This window comes from Malaclemys terrapin, chromosome 8, assembly GCF_027887155.1.
Source record: "Malaclemys terrapin pileata isolate rMalTer1 chromosome 8, rMalTer1.hap1, whole genome shotgun sequence".
In the NCBI taxonomy this organism is placed as follows: domain Eukaryota; kingdom Metazoa; phylum Chordata; order Testudines; family Emydidae; genus Malaclemys; species Malaclemys terrapin.
The window spans coordinates 90,935,455-90,956,470 of NC_071512.1; the positions used below are offsets into that span (position 1 = coordinate 90,935,455).

At 42.8% G+C, this 21,016-nt stretch overlaps 1 protein-coding gene across 1 annotated transcript in view; it reads right to left on the bottom strand.

The window, feature by feature from the left end:
• The window catches only part of IL23R (interleukin 23 receptor), a 62,312-nt gene extending 44,141 nt beyond the window's left edge, over positions 1-18,171 (bottom strand). The window contains 1 exon segment of the mRNA XM_054038487.1: positions 18,044-18,171. Within this exon segment, the coding sequence (XP_053894462.1) occupies positions 18,044-18,171 (128 nt within the window).
• Positions 18,172-21,016: the final 2,845 nt, after the last annotated feature.

Consider the following 21,016-nt stretch of genomic DNA (forward strand, 5'->3'; position numbering starts at 1 on the left):
TTAGATGTAACATGGGTAAAATCAGAGAATTCTCGATTGATAATGCCTCTGAAGGGGCTGGACTATGAAATATCTGGAGCTGGTGAAACTTGGCACAGCCATGCTTATTTTTGATGGGTATACAAGAATGACTGATGTGCAGGGCTGAAACCTCTTCTTGGGATACAGGTCTGTCTCATCTTACGCAGGGGTTCCGTTCCGCGGTTAGCGCGTAAAGCGAAAACCGTGTATAGCCAAAACCCCATTGAGTTCAATGGCAGGCGAAATCGCCCGCACTACAGGTATAGTATTAAAACTGTTGTTTTTCTCTTTTTTTTGTTTTTGTTTTTGTCAACAACGTAAAGTTGAAATTGCGCATGTTAAATGCGCGTAAGATGCGACAGACCTGTACCACATCCATTTTGCACATACTCATTAGCTACCCAAGCACAACTTTGAGGCGCATGAAAGTATGCTGGGGCAGCTGGCTCTCTGAGGGGAGCCAGCGGTGTTTCTATTTTGTTAGTCTATGCATTTGTGGATCTCAGTTTGAAACTGAGCTCTAGGAGATACAGGATTGGCACTAACTGAAGGTCAATGATAGCTCTACCCTTCTGTTTAAACTGGTACTTAAGGCTATAGAAAAATGATCAAAAGTAGATATTGCCAAATAATTTTTTTTAAATAATCCCAATGATCTGAAAAAAAAATATTTCCATTGGAAATGGTAATTCTTCAACTGCTGTACTTAGTGATCTAGAATACATTTCAAAAGGCTTTAGATTAATATTACATATCTAGAATGTCTAATGCATAACAAGTATCCTGGTTTTTCTCCTTGTATTGCCTTTGCCCCAGTGTCCTAAGACTTTCCTCTGTATTGGAGATGGCAAAAATACTTGGTAATCCCCTTCATCAACTTTCATACTCTCTCTCCTTATCTGATCTGGTACAAGAATTTTAACACCCTACCAACATCCTGCTACACTCCTGCAAGTTAAACTAAACAAATACGAAACCCACACATGCTTTGAAAAAGTTCTTCTTTAAGAAGAACTTTCTAGCCTCCAGCTATAACATTTAGATCAGGATTTCAAACACCACCTGATTTGGGAGTTATTCAAATTTACGTTTTTATTCCAATTCATAGGGGCCACCTGCAAACTTTGGAATCAGATGCAGGCTTGGAATTTGAACATCCTGATAATTTAGAAGTATCTGGTGCTGGCGATTCGATCCCATCTCTACTAAGAACTCTGACTACTAAAAACCTCTTAGGTCCAGATTTGTAAAGGTATTAGGTGTTGTGGCGCTCAGCATCGCAACACCTAACTGACTTAGGCACCTAAGTCTCATTTTCAAAAGTGATTTAGGTACTTAAGACCCTAAATCCCATTGTCTAGCAATTGGATTTTGGCTCCTAAGTGTCTGAATCCCTTTTGAAAATGAGACTTGGGCTCCTAAATCAGTTAGTTGCTGCATTGCTGAGTGCTCCAATACCTTAGTACACTAACACTGCATTTTAACTTACTGCAGGGGTTCTCAACCTTTTTCTTTCTGAGGCCCCCCCAACATACTATAAAAATTCCATGGCCTACCTGTGCCACAATAACTGTTTTCTGCATAGAAAAGCCAGGGCTGGCATTAGGGGGTAGCAAGCAGGGAAATTGCCTGGGGCCCCATTCCACAGGGCCCCCCGTGAAATTAAGTAGCTCAGGCTTCTGCTTCAGCCCCAGGCTCTGGGCTTCAGCCCTGCATGGCAGGGCTTAGGCTTTCTGTCCTGCTTGGCGGACCCCCTGAAACCTGCTCGCTGCCCCCAGGGGACCCCGGACCTCTGGTTGAGAACCACTGATTTACAACACATAATCTGGACAAAGTAGTTGTACCATCTCTGCAACACATGCTGTGCCGTATGTTTACAGAAAGTATGAACAAGAAAACAGTAAAATACCTACGCCTGCTGCTAACAGCTTCAGATATTTAAAAAAAAAATCTTATCAAAGTTTTGAGGAGTTTGATTATTTTTTACCTTGCCATCTATCAGGCCATTGTTCCATTTCTGTAGTCAGCTCCTTGTTTTCTCTACTCACTGCTACTTCACAGCATGTTTAAGAGGCTGGGACTAATTCAGAGTTCACTGCTATAACAGAAACTATCAGCAAAACCCTGACCTACATTACTGATCACTCAAGAATAGCTTATTTTTTCCAGTTTGATAAGTATCTTTGACTTTGAGTCATTCTGTGGGAAAACCCAGCAGCCCTTAAAGAAACAGCCTCATTTTTTCTCTCATGGCTTTTTGGGAAAGTTTATTTTTAAATTATAATTATTCAATGTTTTTAAAAAACAAACCACCTTTCTCAATTTCCTAATGTTTGTCAGTTATATATAAAAGAAATCTGATATATTTCATACTTACTGTTAGATAGCAGTGAGTTAGGCTTAATTCAGCTGTTAAGAAAAATATCTTTCTGATAATGCACACATCAACCTATTACAAAAATCTTTCCCCCTCTGAAATGCTCCAGCTTTCAGCTGCATCAAATTTAGTTACATTCTATCTCTGCCCCTCTTTCCAGGCAATTTATGTGTGAAATGAACAGAAATGTTCCTAATATTTACCTTACAGCATTCCACCAGTCACATCCCTCCATCCCAAACTGCTGCCTTTCTCACTTATCTCCTAAATTGCATTTATTACAGAATTTCCCCCTCTGGTTGAATGTTTTAAGAAGCAGATTCCAGGGATGTCTAATATTATATCCCAATGCTGTGGTTAAGAGTAGCTTCTTACCACAAGTTTAAAATATGGGCACCTAATGTGGGCACCAAACAGGGGCGGCTCTAGGCACCAGCTAAACAAGCTGGTGCCTAGGGCGGCAAAATGTATGGGGTGGCAAAATGCCGAGCTACTGGCTCCCACCTGGGGGGTAAGTGGCCGCTGCCCGCAGGAGAGCGGCGCGAACAAGCCGAGGAGCGGCCCGTCCTGTGAAGCCGGGGCAGGACCGTGAATTATTATTGTGAAAAAAGGCCCTTCAAAACTAGATCCTACATTTGAATATCCATTTAATGAGTCAAATCGTCGATTTATGCCATCCAGTCTGAAGAAAAAAATGAAAAATGGGGAACAAATTAATAGATCGTGGTTAGTGTATTCACAGACCAAAGATGTAGTTTTTTGTTTTTCCTGCAAACTGTTCTGTAACTCGGACATTTTTCTGGCAACTACAGGTTTTAATGACTGGTGAAATTTGCATCAGCATTTGAAAGAACATGAAACATCAAAAAATCATTTATGCTCAATGACAAATTGGATTGAGCTGTCAAACAGATTACGTACCGGTACAACAATCGATGGGGTACAGCAACGTCAACTAAATTCAGAAATTCTACGTTGGCAAGCAGTGTTGGAATGTTTACTGGTAATCATTAATTTCTTAGCCGAACAGTGCCTCGCATTCCATGAATCGTCAGATATTTTATATGAAAATAACAATGGAAATTTCTTAAAATTGGTTGAGTTATTGGCAAAATTTGATAATGTTATGGCTGAGCATGTACGAAGAGTGAAAGATGGAGAGATTCACACCCATTATTTGGGTAAAAATACACAAAATGAGATAATAGAATTAATTTCTAATGGAGTGCATAATGAAATTTTATCGAATTTGAAACATGCCAAATATTACTCAATTATAGTTGATTGTACTCAAGATCTGAGCAAAACTGAGCAAATGTCAATAGGGTTACGATTTCTGAAAACTGATGAAAATGCAGAAGTGAAAATTTGTGAACACTTTCTAGAATTTGTACCAGTGAATGAAACCACTGGGAAAGCCCTCACAGATGTAATTCTACAGAGATTGGAACACTATGGAATACCTTTAGAAAATATGTGCGGCCAAGGGTACGATAACGGCTCAAACATGCGAGGACGACATGCAGGTGTACAGCAAAGAATATTGAATTTAAACAATCGAGCTTTTTTCATTCCTTGCCATGCGCATTCGCTCAATCTGGTTGTCAGTGATGCCGCCAAATCATCTAAAGATGCCGTTTCATATTTTACCACAGTGCAAGCAATTTACAACTTTTTTAGTGCTTCCACACACCGTTGGGCAGTCTTGAAGAAGCATCTTGAACAAAAACTCACACTTAAACCTCTGAGTCAAACTAGATGGGAAAGCAGGATAGAAGCTATTAGACCGTTCCAATATTCATCAGGAGAGATTTACGATGCACTATTTGAAATAAGCCAGGACTTGTCGTATGATCCTTCATTTCAACATGAAGCTGAAACATTGACTCAGAAAATGATGCAGTTTCAATTTTCATGTTGCACGGTTATTTGGCACAATATTCGAAATCAAATTAATTTGACCAGCAAAGTTATGCAGAACATAACCATAGACATATCCGAGGCAAAGATGATTTTGAATAAAATGCTGGAATATTTAAAAAAATACCATTCAGATGAAGGATTTGAAGAAAGTGTCAAAGAAGCAACAACAATAGCAGAGGATCTTGATTTTGAACCAACGTTTGCACCTCAAAAATTCATTTGTCCTCGGAAAAAAACAGGACAGTTTTGTTATGAGGCTCATGATGATCCTATTCTCGATCCAAACGAAAGGTTTAAAGTTGAATGTTTCTATTGTATTTTGGATGTAGCTATAACTTCCATTGAAGAAAGATTTTGTCAGTTGCATGGTCATTGTGAAACTTTCGAATTTTTATACAATATTGGAAATATTAAAAATCAGTTTTCCAAAGAAGACCTCATGAAGCAGTGCCAAGACCTACATTTAGCGCTCAGTACTGATAACGCTGCTGACATTGATGCAGTAGAATTGTATGATGAATTAATAGCTTTATCTGAGCTAATAAGTCCTAAAACTTCTCCTCTAAAAGTATTAGAATTTATAGCAAGAAATGATTTTTTCACTCCAAACACTGCTATAGCATTACGCATTCTTTTAACATTACCAGTATCAGTGGCTTCTGGTGAGCGCAGTTTCTCAAAACTGAAATTACTAAAAAATTATTTGAGGTCCACCATGTCTCAAAATCGTATGTCAGGACTGGCATTAATTTCAATTGAAAGTACTATTGCAAAAAATTTAGATTTCACTGACTTATTAAAAGACTATGCAAGTATAAAAACCAGAAAAATTCAGTTCATATAAATTCTTTTAATTTATGAGAAACTGGAAGACACTAAAGTTTTTCATTACAGTGTATAGTTGAACTCAAATTGTTTGTAATTGTGTTTTTGTTAAAATTAAATGTTAAAATTACACTAGTAGGAAATTGTTTTATTTCACTAACTACAAATTCTCTGTTTTCATTTTTTTTTAATTTTAAAAAGTCAAAACAAAACTGCAAAGTGCAAACATGTGTAAAAGCCAAAAATAAAGAACGGGGGTGGGGGGCAGACAAAATTTTTTTGGCTTGGGGCAGCAAAAAACCTAGAGCCGGCCCTGGCACCAAACCTGCTTTCAAGTGTTCATATGGACAGTTGGATACACAAATGCCATTTTTACCATTAAAACATGAGATTCTGACCATCCCATTTGACAAGTAAGTTCATAGTGTTGCCTGTAACTTCTGGCCCTGTCATTTAGGTCAGTATAGAACAGTAAACTCACTATTGTGACAAGCATCTTCATTCCTCTACTACAGGGAGAAGTACACTTCACCCCAGACAGACCAATTTTAATTGGGCTCTAATCTGGTGAAGTGCAGTGGGTGAGAGAAGTGGTGCCAGGTGGAAGGGGGCAGCAAAGCCCACCCACAACTCCTACTCCAGTCTATGGATTATAGTCCATTCACACCACAGAGGCAGCCGCCAATGGATTCATTATAAGGTGCAGAGTTCTACAAGGAATGCTCCAGGCAAAGAAGAATTGTATGACGAGAAGATCCCTTTTGAATGAAGAGGCAGTAAGGGATTTCCCTGAAAGGTGAGACTTTCTCCAGAAAGTTACCCACATGGAGGAAAAAGTATTTCTGCCGAGGCCTGTTTTACAGGTGGTGTTCTCTAGAAGAAATGAAGAAGTCCCTTAGGAGAGATCTCTTGCCCCTTGTAGCCCTAGTATGTGCTTTCCAGTAGATGCCCTTTCTTTTAAAGTAGGGGGAAGGAGAAATCAGGAGAAAACATGAAGTCTCTAAAGCAGGGGTCAGCAACCTTTCAGAAGTGGTATGCCGAGTCTTCATTTATTCACTCTAATTTAAGGTTTCACGTGCCAGTAATACATGTTAACGTTTTTAGAAGGTCTCTTTCTGTAAGTCTATAATATATAACTTAACTATTGTTGTATGTAAAGTAAATAAGGTTTTTAAAATGTTTAAGAAGCTTCATTTAAAATTAAATTAAAATGCAGAGCCCCCCGGACCGGTGGCCAGGACCCGGGCAGTGTGAGTGCCACTGAAAATCTGCTCGTGTGCCACCTTCGGCCCACGTGCCATAGGTTGCCTACTCCTGCTCTAAAACAATGGTAGACATTGTAATCTGATACATTGCTTGTTGTATGTGGCATTAAGGCAAAAAGAGCACTTGAAGGGTGATGTGTGTTTAGAGGGTCCCATTAATGTAGATTATTGTGACCAGACAGCAAGTGTGAAAAATCGGGACAGGAGGTGGGGGGTAATAGGCAGGGCCGGCTTGGGGCGACCGCTCCGGAGAGGGGCGGCACGTCCAGGTATTCAGCGGCAATTCGGCGGACGGTCCCTCACTCCGCCTGGGAGCGAAGGACCTCCCGCTGAATTGCCGCCGCAGATCGCGATCGCGGCTTTTGTTGTTGTTGTTGTTGTTTTGGCTGCTTGGGGCGGCCAAAACCCTGGAGTTGGCCCTGGTAATAGGAGCTTATATAAGAAAAAGATCCAAAAATCGGGACTGTCCCTATAAAATCGGGACATCTGGTCACCCTACTCTGCAGATTTTCTTCAAAACTTTAGCTAGTCTGGATAAATACAATCGTGCTCCAGAAGAACCTTTATGGATTCTAGGAGACATTGACCTATACAAGTATCAGAGGGGTAGCCGTGTTAGTCTGCATCTGTAAAAAGCAACAGAAGATCCTATGGCACCTTTGAGACTAACAGAAGTATTGGGAGCATAAGCTTTCGTGGGTAAGAACCTCACTTCTTCAGATGCAAGACTTGCATCTGATGCAAGTTTATGCTCCCAATACTTCTGTTAGTCTCAAAGGTGCCACAGGACCCTCTGTTGCTTTTGACCTATACAAGGCAGTTTTCTAAAAACCCTGTTGTAGAGGTGCTCCTTTTAGGAGAAAGGCTGCTGGCTAGGACCCCACTAAATCACAAGTGAGAACTGTCCCCAGCAGGGTAGAGTTGAGGTGGTGGGGTTGGCAACAAAAGCTACAGGGAGGAATCTAGGTCTGTGAGGCAGGTTTTTACTGGAGATTTGGATTCCTCATCAACTGGGTCTTCAGACAGCAGCTGGTTGCTGCCAACATCTGAGAACAAGTAAGACCTGAGCTGAACCCCCTAGGATTGCGGGGAGAGAGAACCTAGACTTGACACGAGCCTGAGGATTGGGGTGAGATGTTTGAGGATTACCTTAGCATAATATTTTCTCAATCAGTGACAGATTTTTTCTCCATTATAAAACACTTCTAAAGAGGTGGCTTCTTTTTTCATGACAAGTTTAAGAGTTAACCTCAGTAGCAGTGTTAACCTCATTAGAGCACTGTAACCACAGGAAACATTTACCACATTCTGCTAGGGTGGTATCATTTTATGTTTGCAACACTTTAAAGAGAAATAAAGCTTACAGAAAAGAGTTTTGCTCTCAGGCAGGGTACCGGATTTCCTTCTCTGTCTTATGGAGCGCCATGCACACCAGCACCTCTTATTGCCTTTACACCAACCAATCGTTTTCATGAAAGTGAGGGTCAGGAAGCGGAAGTGGCCAGTCTTAGGGTCTGATCCTCATCTAATGTAACTTACCATTGACTTCAGTGGAGCCAGGCCACTTTACACCAGCTGGGGATCTAGTCACTAGTCTTTCAAAAAGAAATATTTTAGTTTAATGTTCATGAATTATGTTTAGGGGACCCCTAAACTGACCAGTTCCTTATCTTCCTTTGTTGCTGGCCATACTCACTACCTGCCCACATGGTCTCCTACTCATCATGAAGGGGTAGAGCCATTTTCTCACCAATGACTCTCCCTTTAAAGATAATTAAAGCAGTAGAACTACATTTTAACACATGTGGCATAATCCATTCATTCTTATTCCTGTTGCCTATGTCAGGGGTCAGGGCCTGCAGCAGAGTCAGTCACCTGGTAACCCTACAAGCACAGCTGGCCTGCAGGAGGCTACCTGATTGACTGCACCATCTGACGGTCAGGAAGGGCAGCTGGCTGGCTTTAAGCCCAGCAGTAGCTGGCTAGTTGCGCAATGTGTGTCATGCCTGTCCCTGCTCCTGCTCGCTCCAGTTCCCTATTGGCTTCTGTCTCTCCAGGGCTGATCCTCAACTCTGCATCTGACCTATGACTCTGGTTACCCTCTGGCTTTGGCATTTGCCTTCTGTCCCTCCAGCACTGGTCCAGGGCTTGCTCCTGAACTCTGCCCATCTTAGACCCAGCTGTAATTGGTAGTATGAATTCTCACGTTAACCACTAGACCAGCCAGCCCATGTCCTGGTCTCTAACAGCCTAGTGCCTTACTACACAAGTAGTCTCACTGAAATCAGTTAGACTACTGGCAGAGTAAGGTACTACCAGCATGAGTAAGGGAGGCAAAATAGGTCCTACAATAAACACTAATACTATAATTGAAACAGTATTCTTCATGAATCAGTTGTAAAAAAAGTGATTTTATCACACTGAGAAGAATCATGCACTTGCATACAACTCCCATTTGATTTGCTGGCGATTCGATCCCATCTCTACTATTTAAACTTTATACAGAAGTGCAGGCTTCTGACGTAAATGTAATAGCAAGCATGTGGTTTGCATCTCTGCTTAAACGGAGAACACATTGTTTTTGAGAGCGCTTAATTATGCATTTGAGAAAAGGTCATTTTTGTATAGGTTACTCCTTGGGGACTTGGAGAGTGTGACCTGTCTACCAACTTTTTCCTCTTTTCTTTTAATGTAATACAGGAACAGCCCAAGCTGCAAAATTCACAGGTGTATAAGCCCCCTAAATCTGGATGCTTGGATCCAGTATTTTGGTTCTGATCCTTCTTCAGTAGTCAGTATATTTTTCATGTTGATAGCTCCTACTTCAAACAAGCAACTGCCACCTTGGTCTTAGGAAGCACATTTCACTTTTCTTTCCTTTCTTCCTTATTCCATTTCCTGGCTCAGTGGCAGCAACTGTTCTGCATGTCTCACTTGCTGGACCCATACGTAGTATTTTACTGCATCTCATTAAGAATCCAGGCTTTGATCCTGCCCCACTGAGGTTAGTTTCACTGGGAGTTATATCAGGTCCCTAGACAAGCCAAATAATTGTATTTTTAAAAATGACTACAAATATTTAGTTTAGAGAAACAAGGAACGGTAGGGCCTAATTGTTTTTCTTACTGCCAACTCAGGGGTGTGGTTCCCACTATTTAGTCACAGGGGTTCTTCGACATATTTAGGGGATACCATGATCAAGACTAAGCAAAATAATCACAATCATTATCCAAACCTATTTTATTATTAAAGAAAGAAAACCTTAAACAAACCACACAACTGATAACGTGGTGGCTTCCGTTACAATCTCTGCTGTATGTCTCTCAGTGGAGAGCCTAAACAGACACTACACCCTTGAGGGAACCACCTCCGGAGCGAGGAGGAGATTCTTTTCTGTGGGAAAGTTAAGATCAAAGTATATTGCTTCCTAAAATTATTGTGACTCCATTCCTTATTATATCCTTCGGTAATTAAGAATATTTATAGATGGCAAAAATAATTTTGTTTCAGGGCAGGTGGACCTGCTGGTTATTAATAACTAACCAGCCAGTTTATAGTTGGCAAAATAAGCAATCTTAACTATGCGCTATGAAACTAAAGAAAAAGTTTAAATCAGTTACTTAGAAGAAACCATTTGAGGAGCTGTCTTAAAACAGGCCAATTATGAATATTCAGAATCTTAAATCCCATTTTTTCTCTGTTTATCAATGTTTAGCCCCTGTCTCCTCTCCAGGAGGTACATGGTCCAACTGCTTGGTGACTGACAGGAAAAACTTCCTCTCACTAATCTTTGTTGAAGTTTTGGGGAGGTTTTCCTTGGGTTAGTTTCTTCTTGAGTTCTCTCTGTTTTCTTGTCTGTCCGTGGCAGCTTGCTTGTACAGATGGACAGGATAAGTTGATGAGTGCTTGCTGTTTTAAGAAGACTAGCAGAGGAGGTATATGTGAGAGGGTTTGATGCTGGCAGATCAGTTGCCAGCTCATGCCAAGGCCACTGGGCCTCAGACTGACAAATGCATAGCTGGAAACCTCTCTGACTCACCTGTGTGTTAGTATTGTTGAATAGATATTAGGGTTATAAGAATGTGTTTAGACTGACTGGAATACTTGTAGGAGGCTGCATGTGTTAATCCTACTTATAATATCTGTATCCCAGGTTGTTATAAGGTAAAGTTATAACATTTGCTCTGTAATTATAAAAACGTTTGCTAAGACTGTAAACCCCCACAGTCAGGGGAGAAGCATTACCAAGTTACCAAATACTAATCACCACAAAAAGCATTATCTCCTCCCCAACAAAAGAGAGCTTATAGACACCAGACAAGCCATTGAGGATCAAGTACAAATTTGTTCCATCACTTAGAAAATGAAGACCTGTGAATGTCTGGCAGGAGATGACTGCTACTCATGGATCTTATTCCAGGATTGATATGATTTTTGTTTCTTGTCCCTTGGCTAATTTAGTCAAAGAAAGCTAATCTGGGAGTTGTACATTAGTGTGATCATGCCCCTAATATATTGGATTAAAAGTAGAGCTGTCAAGCAATTAAAAAAATTAATCGCCATATAAAAAAATATTAATCGTGATTAATCGCACTACTAAACAATAATAGAATACCATTTATTTAAATATTTTTGGATGTTTTCTACATTTTTCAAATATACTGATTTCAATTACAACACAGAATATAAAGTGTACAGTGCTCATTTTATATTTATTTTTTATTACAAGTATTTGCACTGTAAAAAAGACTAAAGAAATTGTATTTTTCAATTCATTTAATACAAGTACTATAGTGCAATCTCTTTATCAAGAAAGTTGAACTTACAAATGTAGAATTATGTACAAAAAAAACCCCTGCATTCAAAAATAGAACAATATAAAATTTTAGAGCCTGCATGTCCACTCAATTCTACTTCAGCCAATTGCTCAGACAAACAAGTATGGTTACAATTTGCAGGAGATAATGCTGCCCACTTCTTATTTACAGTGTCACTTGAAAGTGAGAACAGACGTTCACATGGCACTGTTGTAGCCGTTGCCGCAAGATATTTACATGCCAGATGCGCTAAATTCATATGTCCCTTCATGCTTCAACCACCATTTCAGAGGACATGTGTCCATGCTGATGACGGGTTCTGTTCGATAACGATCCAAAACAGTGCAGACCAACGCATGTTCATTTTCATCATCTGAGTCAGATACCACCAGCAGAAGGTTGATTTTCTTTTTTTGGTGGTTTGGGTTCTGTAGTTTCCGCATCTGAGTGTTGCTCTTTCAAGTCTTCTGAAAGCATGCTCCACACCTCGTCCCTCTCAGATTTTGGACGGCCCTTCAGATTCTTAAACCTTGGGTCAAGTGCTATAGCTAGTTTTAGAAATCTCATTGGTGCCTTCTTTGCATTTTATCAAATCTGCTGTGAAAGTGTTCTTAAAATAAACATGTGCTGGGTCATCATCCGAGACTGCTATGACATGAAATATATAGTAGAATGCGGGTAAAACAGAACAGAAGACGTACAATTCTCCCCCAAGGAGTTCAGTCACAAACATAATTAACACATTATTTTTTTAACGAGCATCATCAGCATGGAAGCATGTCCTCTGGAATGGTGGCTGAAGAATGAAGGGGCATACGAATGTTTAGCATATCTGGCACGTAAAGACCTTGCAACACTGGCTTTAGAATTAAAGAGTTGGAAGAAAATTTTCAGAAATAGAAGAAAATGGTAAGGAAGGGATCCGGTGTTCTCTAGGATGCCAGAAAGGCAGTAAGAAGGAGGATCCTTGTAAATAAAGAATCATACCTCAATAAAATGAGAGCACTCGAAGAAGAGAGTTTGATTAAGGAACTTACTGTTTTAGAAAGTAGACATAAATCAACAGGATCTAAAAGTGTATAAGAAAATAATTGAGATGAGGGAAGATTAACCTGTTCCAAACAAAAGGGTGAGCAAATACTTAAATATATTAAGGGCAATACTGCTGATAGGCTTTTAGCCAGAAAGTTAAAGAAACAAGAAAAGTCAGCCATCCCTCTGATTAAAAATAAAAAGGGGGATTTAGTGACCAGCATCAAACAGATCTTTGAAATATGTGCTAACTTTTTCCATACTTTGTACACTTCTGAACATTCAAATCTTGAATTTATAAATAGATATTTGAGACGTGTGAAACTATGTCAGTTTTCAGAGGATGATGTGGCAGCTCTTGATAGGGTAATTGCTTCAGAGGAAGTTGAATTTATCATGAAGAGTTTAAAATCCAAAAAAACCAGGTTCTAATGTTTTTTTGGGAGAGAATATTATAGAGCTCTAAAATAGGAGGTGTTCCCTATTTTAACTGAATTGCTTAATAGTATACTGCCGGGGAACAAGATTCCAGGTAACTAGATATAAATAGTTCACAATTAAGCTGGAAGGGCATATCGAGTTGGGTCCTGCAGGGATCTGTCCTGGGTCTGGTTCTATTCAATATCCTCATAAATGATTGGATAATGGCATAGAGAGTACTTATAAAGTTTGGAGATGATACCAATCTGGGAGGGGTGACAAGTGCTTTGGAGTACAGAATTAGAACTCAAAATGATGTTGACAAACTGGAGCAATGGTCTGAAATAAATAGGATGAAATTCAATAAAGATGAGCAAGGAACTACACTTAGGAAGCAATAATCAGTTGCACAAATATAAAATAGGAAATGACTGTGTAGGAAGGAGTACGGAAGAAAAGAATCTGGCGGTTATAGTGGATCACAGACTAAGTGAGTCATGAATGTAATACTGTTTCAAAAAAGGGAACATCATTATGGGCAGTATTAGCAGGAGTGTTCTAAGCAAGACATGAGAAGTAATTCTTCTACTCTACTCAGCACTGATAAGACCTCAGCTGGAGTACTGTGTCCAATTCTGGGCACCACAATCTTGGTTGAAAAAGATCTTGATAAGAAAACAACCCAGATGAAAAGATGGGTTTAGACAAAAACATTGAACTAGTTGAGTTGGGTCTTTATGTGGGAAAGGGGATATACATCTTATCGATAAACTAGGCAAATACAATTTAGATGGGGCTACTATAAGGTGGGTGCATAACTGGCTGGATAACTGTACTCAGAGAGTTGTTGTTAATGGTTCCCAATCCTGCTGGAAAGGCATAACGAGTGGGGTACCGCAGGGGTCTGTTTTGGGTCCGGCTCTGTTCAATATCTTCATCAACGACTTAGATATTGGCATAGAAAGTACACTTATTAAGTTTGCAGATGATACCAAACTGGGAGGGATTGCAACTGCTTTGGAGGACAGGGTCATAATTCAAAATGATCTGGACAAATTGGAGAAATGGTCTGAGTTAAACAGGATGAAGTTTAACAAAGACAAATGCAAAGTGCTCCACTTAGGAAGGAAAAATCAGTTTCACACATACAGAATGGGAAGAGACTGTCTAGGAAGGAGTACGGCAGAAAGGGATCTAGGGGTTATAGTGGACCACAAGCTAAATATGAGTCAACAGTGTGATGCTGTTGCAAAAAAAGCAAACATGATTCTGGGATGTATTAACAGGTGTGTTGTGAGCAAGACACGAGAAGTCATTCTTCTGCTCTACTCTGCTCTGGTTAGGCCTCAGCTGGAGTATTGTGTCCAGTTCTGGGCACCGCATTTTAAAAAAGACGTGGAGAAATTGGAAAGGGTCCAGAGAAGAGCAACAAGAATGATTAAAGGTCTTGAGAACATGACCTATGAAGGAAGGCTGAAAGAATTGGGTTTGTTTAGTTTGGAAAAGAGAAGACTGATAGGTGACATGATAGCAGTTTTCAGGTATTTAAAAGGATGTCATGAGGAGGAGGGAGGAAACTTGTTCACCTTAGCCTCTAAGGATAGAACAAGAAGCAATGGGTTTAAACTGCAGCAAGGGAGGTCTAGGTTGGACATTAGGAAAAATTTCCTAACTGTCAGGGTGGTTAAACACTGGAATAAATTGCCTAGGGAGGTTGTGGAATCTCCATCTCTGGAGATATTTAAGAGTAGGTTAGATAAATGTCTATCAGGGATGGTCTAGACAGTATTTGGTCCTGCCATGCGGGCAGGGACTGGACTCAATGACCTCTCGAGGTTCCTTCCAGTCCTAGAATCTATGAATCTTCAATTTATGTAGTTCTGTAGCGGGGTGGTTACCCTGCTCCTGCCCTGAGGGGTTTAAAACAGCCCTGGAGGCGGGCTGTGGAAGGGCAAGATGCCTGGGCTGATTGAGAGGAAGCAGGCTCAGCTTGGGCCACGCCCCAATCAGGGCCCAGCTGGCCCTATAAAGGCTTGAGCCAGGAGCTCAAGCAGACAGTCTCTCTCTCTGAACAGAGAGAGAGAGAGAGAGAAAGAGAGAAAGAAAGAAAGAAAGAAAGAAAGAAAGAAAGAAAGAAAGAAAAGGGCCTGGCTGCAGGGAGCTTAACTAAGTGCCTAGAGTGGAGCAGGGCTGGGGAAAGGCCAAGGGAGCTGGGGAGCTCCATCCTAGGAAAGTCCCAGGCTGCAGGCCTGGTAAGGCCTATTAGGTACTGGATTGTAGGGGGCAGCCCATGGGTAGGCAGAGGCAGCAGGTCCGAACCCCTTTGCCTGTGATGAGTAGCTGATACTGCAGTCTGCCCCAGTGAACGGGGGCTAGATGGAGACTGGGCAGTTGCCAAGACTGAGGTAAAGTGGGGATAGTGGGTGGGGGTTCCCCTGGGAGGGGGAGACCCAGAACTGTGCGGGTACTGCCAGGGGGCAGCACCCCAGGTAAAAGGGCACCGGGGTCCAGGGAGGGACACGGGGGGCCAGAGGACAGGCGGGTCACCAGCCTACAGGAGGTGCTCTGGATGCTGGAAGAGCTAATTCCCAGAAGTCACCAGCAGGAGGTGCCGCAGAGGTGAGTCCGCACCTCTACAAGCTCATAAACAATGTTTTTAATAAATAACTGGAGTCAAATGACATCTATACAATAAATATCTATCATATTTTTGTTACCAAGGAGATGCTCTGTTGGAGGAGTTGCAGGGGAAGGAGAACATACTTGTTCATGTGGTGGCTGTGTCCAGGAATAGATGGTTGGGGCAGAAATTATTAGAGATTCATTTTATGACAACCTTAATTCATAGACTTTAAGGCCAGAAGGGGCCATCATGATCAGCTAGTCTGACCTCCTGCACATCACAGGCCACAGAATCTCACCCACCCACTCCTGTAATAGGCCCATAACTTCTGGCTGAGTTACTGAAGTCCTCAAATCTTGATTTAAATACTTCAATTCACAGAGAATCCACCCACTTACACTACAGTAACTCCTCGCTTAACGTTGTAGTTATGTTCCTGAAAAATACTACTTTAAGCAAATCCAATTTCCCCATAAGAATTAATGTAAATGGGGGGGGGGTTAGGTTCCAGGGAAATTTTTTTTGCCAGACAAGACTAGTTTTTTTAATATATATATGTGTATATATATACACACACACACACACACTTTCTCTCTCTCTCTCTCTCTCTCTCTCTCTAAGTTTTAAACAAACAATTTAATCCTGTACACAGCAATGATGATGATTATGAAGTTTGGTTGAGGTGGTGAAGTCAGAGGGTGGAAGAGGGTGGGATATTTCCCAGGAAATGCCTTACTGCTAAATGATGAACTAGCACTCGGCTGAGCCCTCAAGGGTGTTAACACATTGTTGTTAATTTAGCCTCACACTCTACAAGGCAGCACAAATGGAGGGAGGGGAGACAGCATGGCAGAGAGACACAGAGACACACACCCTGTGTGTGAGCGAGAGACGCGCATTGCCCCTTTAAGTATGCTGACCCCACTCTAAGTACATTGCCTTTTTAAGTAGATTAGCAAATTAAGACAGCAGCTGCTGCCAGCAAGCTCCCGCCGTCCTGAGCCCCCGTCCTGTTTCCCCCTCCCCCCGCACAGCAAGCAGGAGGCTCCCAGGAGTAGCTCCAAGGCAGAGGGCAGGAGCAGCACAGGGCAGTGTGGGGAGGGACAGCTGAACTGCCGGCAATTGATAGCCTGCTGGGTGACTGCTGTACAGGGAACTTAGGGGAATAGGGAGCTGATGGGAGGGTGGGGTGTGGTGGCGGGGCTGCCGGACCACCCTGGTTCCGAGCCCCCACCAGCTAGCTGCAACGGGCTGCTCTTCCTGCAAGCGGTGGACAAAGCAGGCAGCTGCCAAACAATGTTATAAGGGAGCATCGTGCAACTTTAAACGAGCATGTTCCCTAATTGATCAGCAACGTTACAACGAAACAACGTTAACCGGGATGACTTTAAGTGAGGAGTTACTGTAGTTAAAAACAGCAAGTGACCTATGCTCCACTTTGCAAGGAAGGTGAAAAACTCCCAGGGTCTCTGCCAATCTGGCCAGAGGGAAAATTCCTTCCCAACCCCAGAGATGGTGATCAGTTTAGGGTGACCAAATGGCAAGTGTGAAAAATCAGGACACCTTTTTCCAGGGGGGTAGAGGTGCATATATAAGATTGAAAAAAATAAATAAAACTAGAACATGCATATAGGCCTACCTTGTACTACAGATTGCACAGCTCTCAGTTTTCAGCACCAGCAGTCTCATACTTCTTGGATGACTTGGCCATGCACATAACATCCTTTCTGACGATTACATAAGTTAGGGTTACCATATTTTGTCCCTCCTAATGGAGGACACTCCCGGGGGCCCCGCCCACGCCCCCGCCCCAACTCCGCCCCCTCCCAAAGTCTCCGCCCCCTCCCCTGCTTCCCGCGAACATTTAATTCGTGGGAAGCCTGAAGCAGGTAAGGGGGGGGTGTGGGGGGGAGGAGGCGCGGCCCAGCCCAGCTCAGCCCAGGCTGGCTCCCCCGGCGGCTCCAGCCTGGGTCGGCTCGGGCCCTGGGGTGCTGGCCCCGGCCGACCACCCCCGGCGGCCCGGCGCACCCCCCGGCTCCCAGCCCCGCGGGCCCAGCCCCCGGCTCCCCGATCCCGGCCCGGCCCCCCGCCCCGCAGGCCCGGCCCCCCGGCCCGACTCCCCGACCCGCGGGCCCGGCCCGGCTCCCAGCCCCACGGGCCCGGCCCCACGGGCCCAGCCCCCCGACCCCGGCCCGGCTCCCCGACCCGCGGGCCCGGCCCGGCTCCCCGGCCCGGCTCCCCGCCCCGCGGGCCCGGCTCCCGGCCCGGCCCGGCACCATGCCCCCGGCCCCGCACAAAGAGGCCCCGGCCAAGCCTCCCGATTTTCGCGGACATGCCCGGCTTTTGGGGATTTCCCCCCGGACGGGGATTTGAGCCCCCAAAAGCCGGACATGTCCGGGAAAATCCGGACGTATGGTAACCCTAACATAAGTGTAGAACTCCTTGCAGCTTGTATTGAAATTCATTTTTACTTGCATTTCGGACCTCACCAGCTCAATCCTGCTTCGATTCTTCACATCAGTCCATGCATCCTTTGTCACTGAAAATACATGCTCTGTATCAGCATGGCAGGCTGGTATACTGAGCATGAAGGAAACCAGCTTCTTCATGTTAGGAAGATTAGCACCGTCTCCCTTACTGCTGGGCACCTGAGCCCAACTCCTTCTCTTGGCTGATATTAAAGCACTGAATGTTGTACAAATAGCCGCTAGTGGAAGAGTCAAACTATTTCTCCAGATACTTGACCGAAACATCATAAAGTTTGGTAAAGGCCTTGCGAAGGACTGAATACGAAGATGTCATTCCAATGAACGCATTCTCAACTTTAGCAGCGAAGAATGGGTCATTTTTTTGTTGCTGTAGCTTCATTCACAGACTGTTTATTATGGCATACACTGCCCACAGAGTCACACTAGCCTTCTCCAGGCAGAGCATTGCTGAACACTTTAAGTACATTTTGTAGAAAATAAAGGTGACCCTCAACACTGCTGGTTTCCTGAACTCCTTCACCTGGCTCACTCTCAGCAAACACAGGCCACAAACTCCGTGGACAGTTGTCTCTGCCCAGAAAAACAAAGCAGCTCTTGACTGCTTGCCAAGTGCTAACCAGTCTGTTCACAGATAGGAAAGACTCAACCAATGTGTTGGGACATGACGCAGCAAAGCAGCTTACTCAATGTCCATAAACTCAAACATGTCTTTCAGCACAGCCACTCTCTTAGTAGAACTGCTGAAGTGATTAAATGTCTTAATCACCAATGACTCATTGTCCACTTTTAGAGCCACTGCATTATGCACAATGTGGGCTGGGCAGTTGGCAGGTAAAATATTTTCATTCTTCTTTTTCAGGTTCTGGTATACAGATTTCTGCCTACCATCAGATGAACTGGGACCAGAGGTGGTTGGGGGAGCCAGGGCACCCTGGCCCCATCACTTTTTTCCAGCCATAAGGGCAAGCAAGGTGGGGGAGGAGATGGGGTGAAGAGGAGCGAGTGGGGGGTGAGGTCTTGGGTGAAAGGGGCAGGGCAGGGGCAGGGCCATGGTTCAGGTGCCAGTGCCCCCCCCCACACACACACTTTTAGAGAGCTTCCATCGCTCCTGCCTGCCATAATTAACATTTGGATTGTCAGCACAAAAGGAAGAGACTTAAGCTAAGTCGAGTTTGTGAATTACAAGTTTTTGAAGGAGAGTGTGTTGGTTATTGACCTGAAGTCTCCTCACTTTCTTCATAAAAGTCTAACAGTTTATCTTATATTCCTAGTTCAGGTGTCCAATATCTCAGGGACAAGGGAAAGGTTTTATGTTACCTTTGTCTGATGCATCCATGGCAATTGAGAAGTAGGGTCTGTCTTGACTGTGAAGAATATCAGCAAATTCAGTTAACAGCGGCGATAATACATCTTTAATCAGGGCTTTGGCTTTTCTACGGCCACAACACTTTTTTTTTTTTTTTTGCAATCATTGAATCTAGATACCAGCTGCAAGCTTCAATTCACAGTCACAGGACCAATACAACTGTTGCTGCACTACTGTGTGATACACTTGGGTAAGCTCTGCAGCAACAACATGAGTCTCCAATGTTTCTTGGGCTTGCTGAAGAGGTTTGAGACCAGGATATTCTTCTTTTGCAATTTGGCAGCTTTGCACATGTTGTTTCCTACTGGCATGATGCTTCACATCCAACTCACCGCTGGGCCTGATGCTGAATTCTTTTTTTACACAATTTACAAAATGCCTTTGTAATCCAGTTGTAATTTTTTCCCCACTCCGTTCAGTACTTGCATTGTCTTTTTAGCTCTTTAGACAGGTTCATCGGCAACACTAACCATCATGACACTTTGCGACAAAGTCTTCGCCAATGAAACCGCGTGGAAACACACACATACGCACCAAAACACGTGATTAGATAGCCGCATAGACGCGTTGCCATGGTAACTCAAACAAACACACAGGGTTGGCATTCGGGGGTAGCAAGCAGAGCAATTGTTAATAACAGTCACAGATGGGACATATGCCATCATAGGCAATCTCATCATTACATCCCCTTCAAAAATGTATCAAGCTCAGACTTGAATCAAGGTAGATTTCCTCCCCATTCCTTCCCTTGGGAGGCTGTTCCAGAGCTTCTCTCCTCTGGGTTAGAAACCTTTGTCTTAATTTCCAAGCCTAAACTTGTTGATGTTCATTCTATAACCGTTTGTGCTCGTGACAACATGGGCCCTTAACTTAAATAACTCCTCTCCCTCCCTGCTGTTTCAGTTCCCCTTGTGTATATGCTTTGTGATACAGTCTTTAAGTACCTGATGACATGCTATTTTTTATACAGGACTCCATCCTTATTTAGCTTACAGTTAAACTTACAATTATGAACTGGAAAATTTTCTCTCGCATAAGGAAAAGTGAAACTATATTTTTCTTCATCACAAAACAATACATATTACTAGAGCTGGGTGAAATATTCATCACAAAAGTGTCCACATTCATGAAACTTCCGTGAAATTGTAAAAAAAACCCAACCTTTTTCTTTTTTAAATTAATGTTTGTGTAAAATATTTTAAGCTCTCTGGAAATTTTGGGGGAAAAAACAATAAAACCATCTTAGCATGAACATTTTTTGTACTTGAGAATTTTGAACAAGTTGCTGATGAGCTCCAGGGATCCAGAGACTGGGGGCTAGGAGTTCTTTTCCCACCTTTACATTTATTTAGATAGGCCTCACAACATCCTCAGAGAGCAGGTAAATACTATTTCCCCATTTTACAGATTAGGAAACTGAGGCTGAGAGAGGTCAATTGCCTTGCTGGAGGCCACACTTTGGGAACACATTTTGTTCCTCTGAGACTTTGTAGGTCATGCCATCCCTCACATCCATGGGAGAATAGTCTTGAAGGTAAGGGCTATTTTGGAGGCAGTGGGTTAGTTTCATTAGAATGTTGAACTTTAATATCCTTGTCAGCTTCAGCAATTTATTCTGCAGGGGTTTGTGCGAACATTTAAATCGATTTGCAATCCAGTTTGGGTCACTCCTGTCCTGTCCCTGCCCCAGATTTCAAGTTTAAATGAAAGCACAATCTCCAAGCACAAACGCTTACGTTTCACAAGGTTTCAAGTAACAAACAAACACGAACTTTGCACCATTTCAACACAAAACATCAGCCCAGTTGTGAGGATGTGTCTCATCTCTTTAAATACATAGCGGGAAGTCAGACTGAAG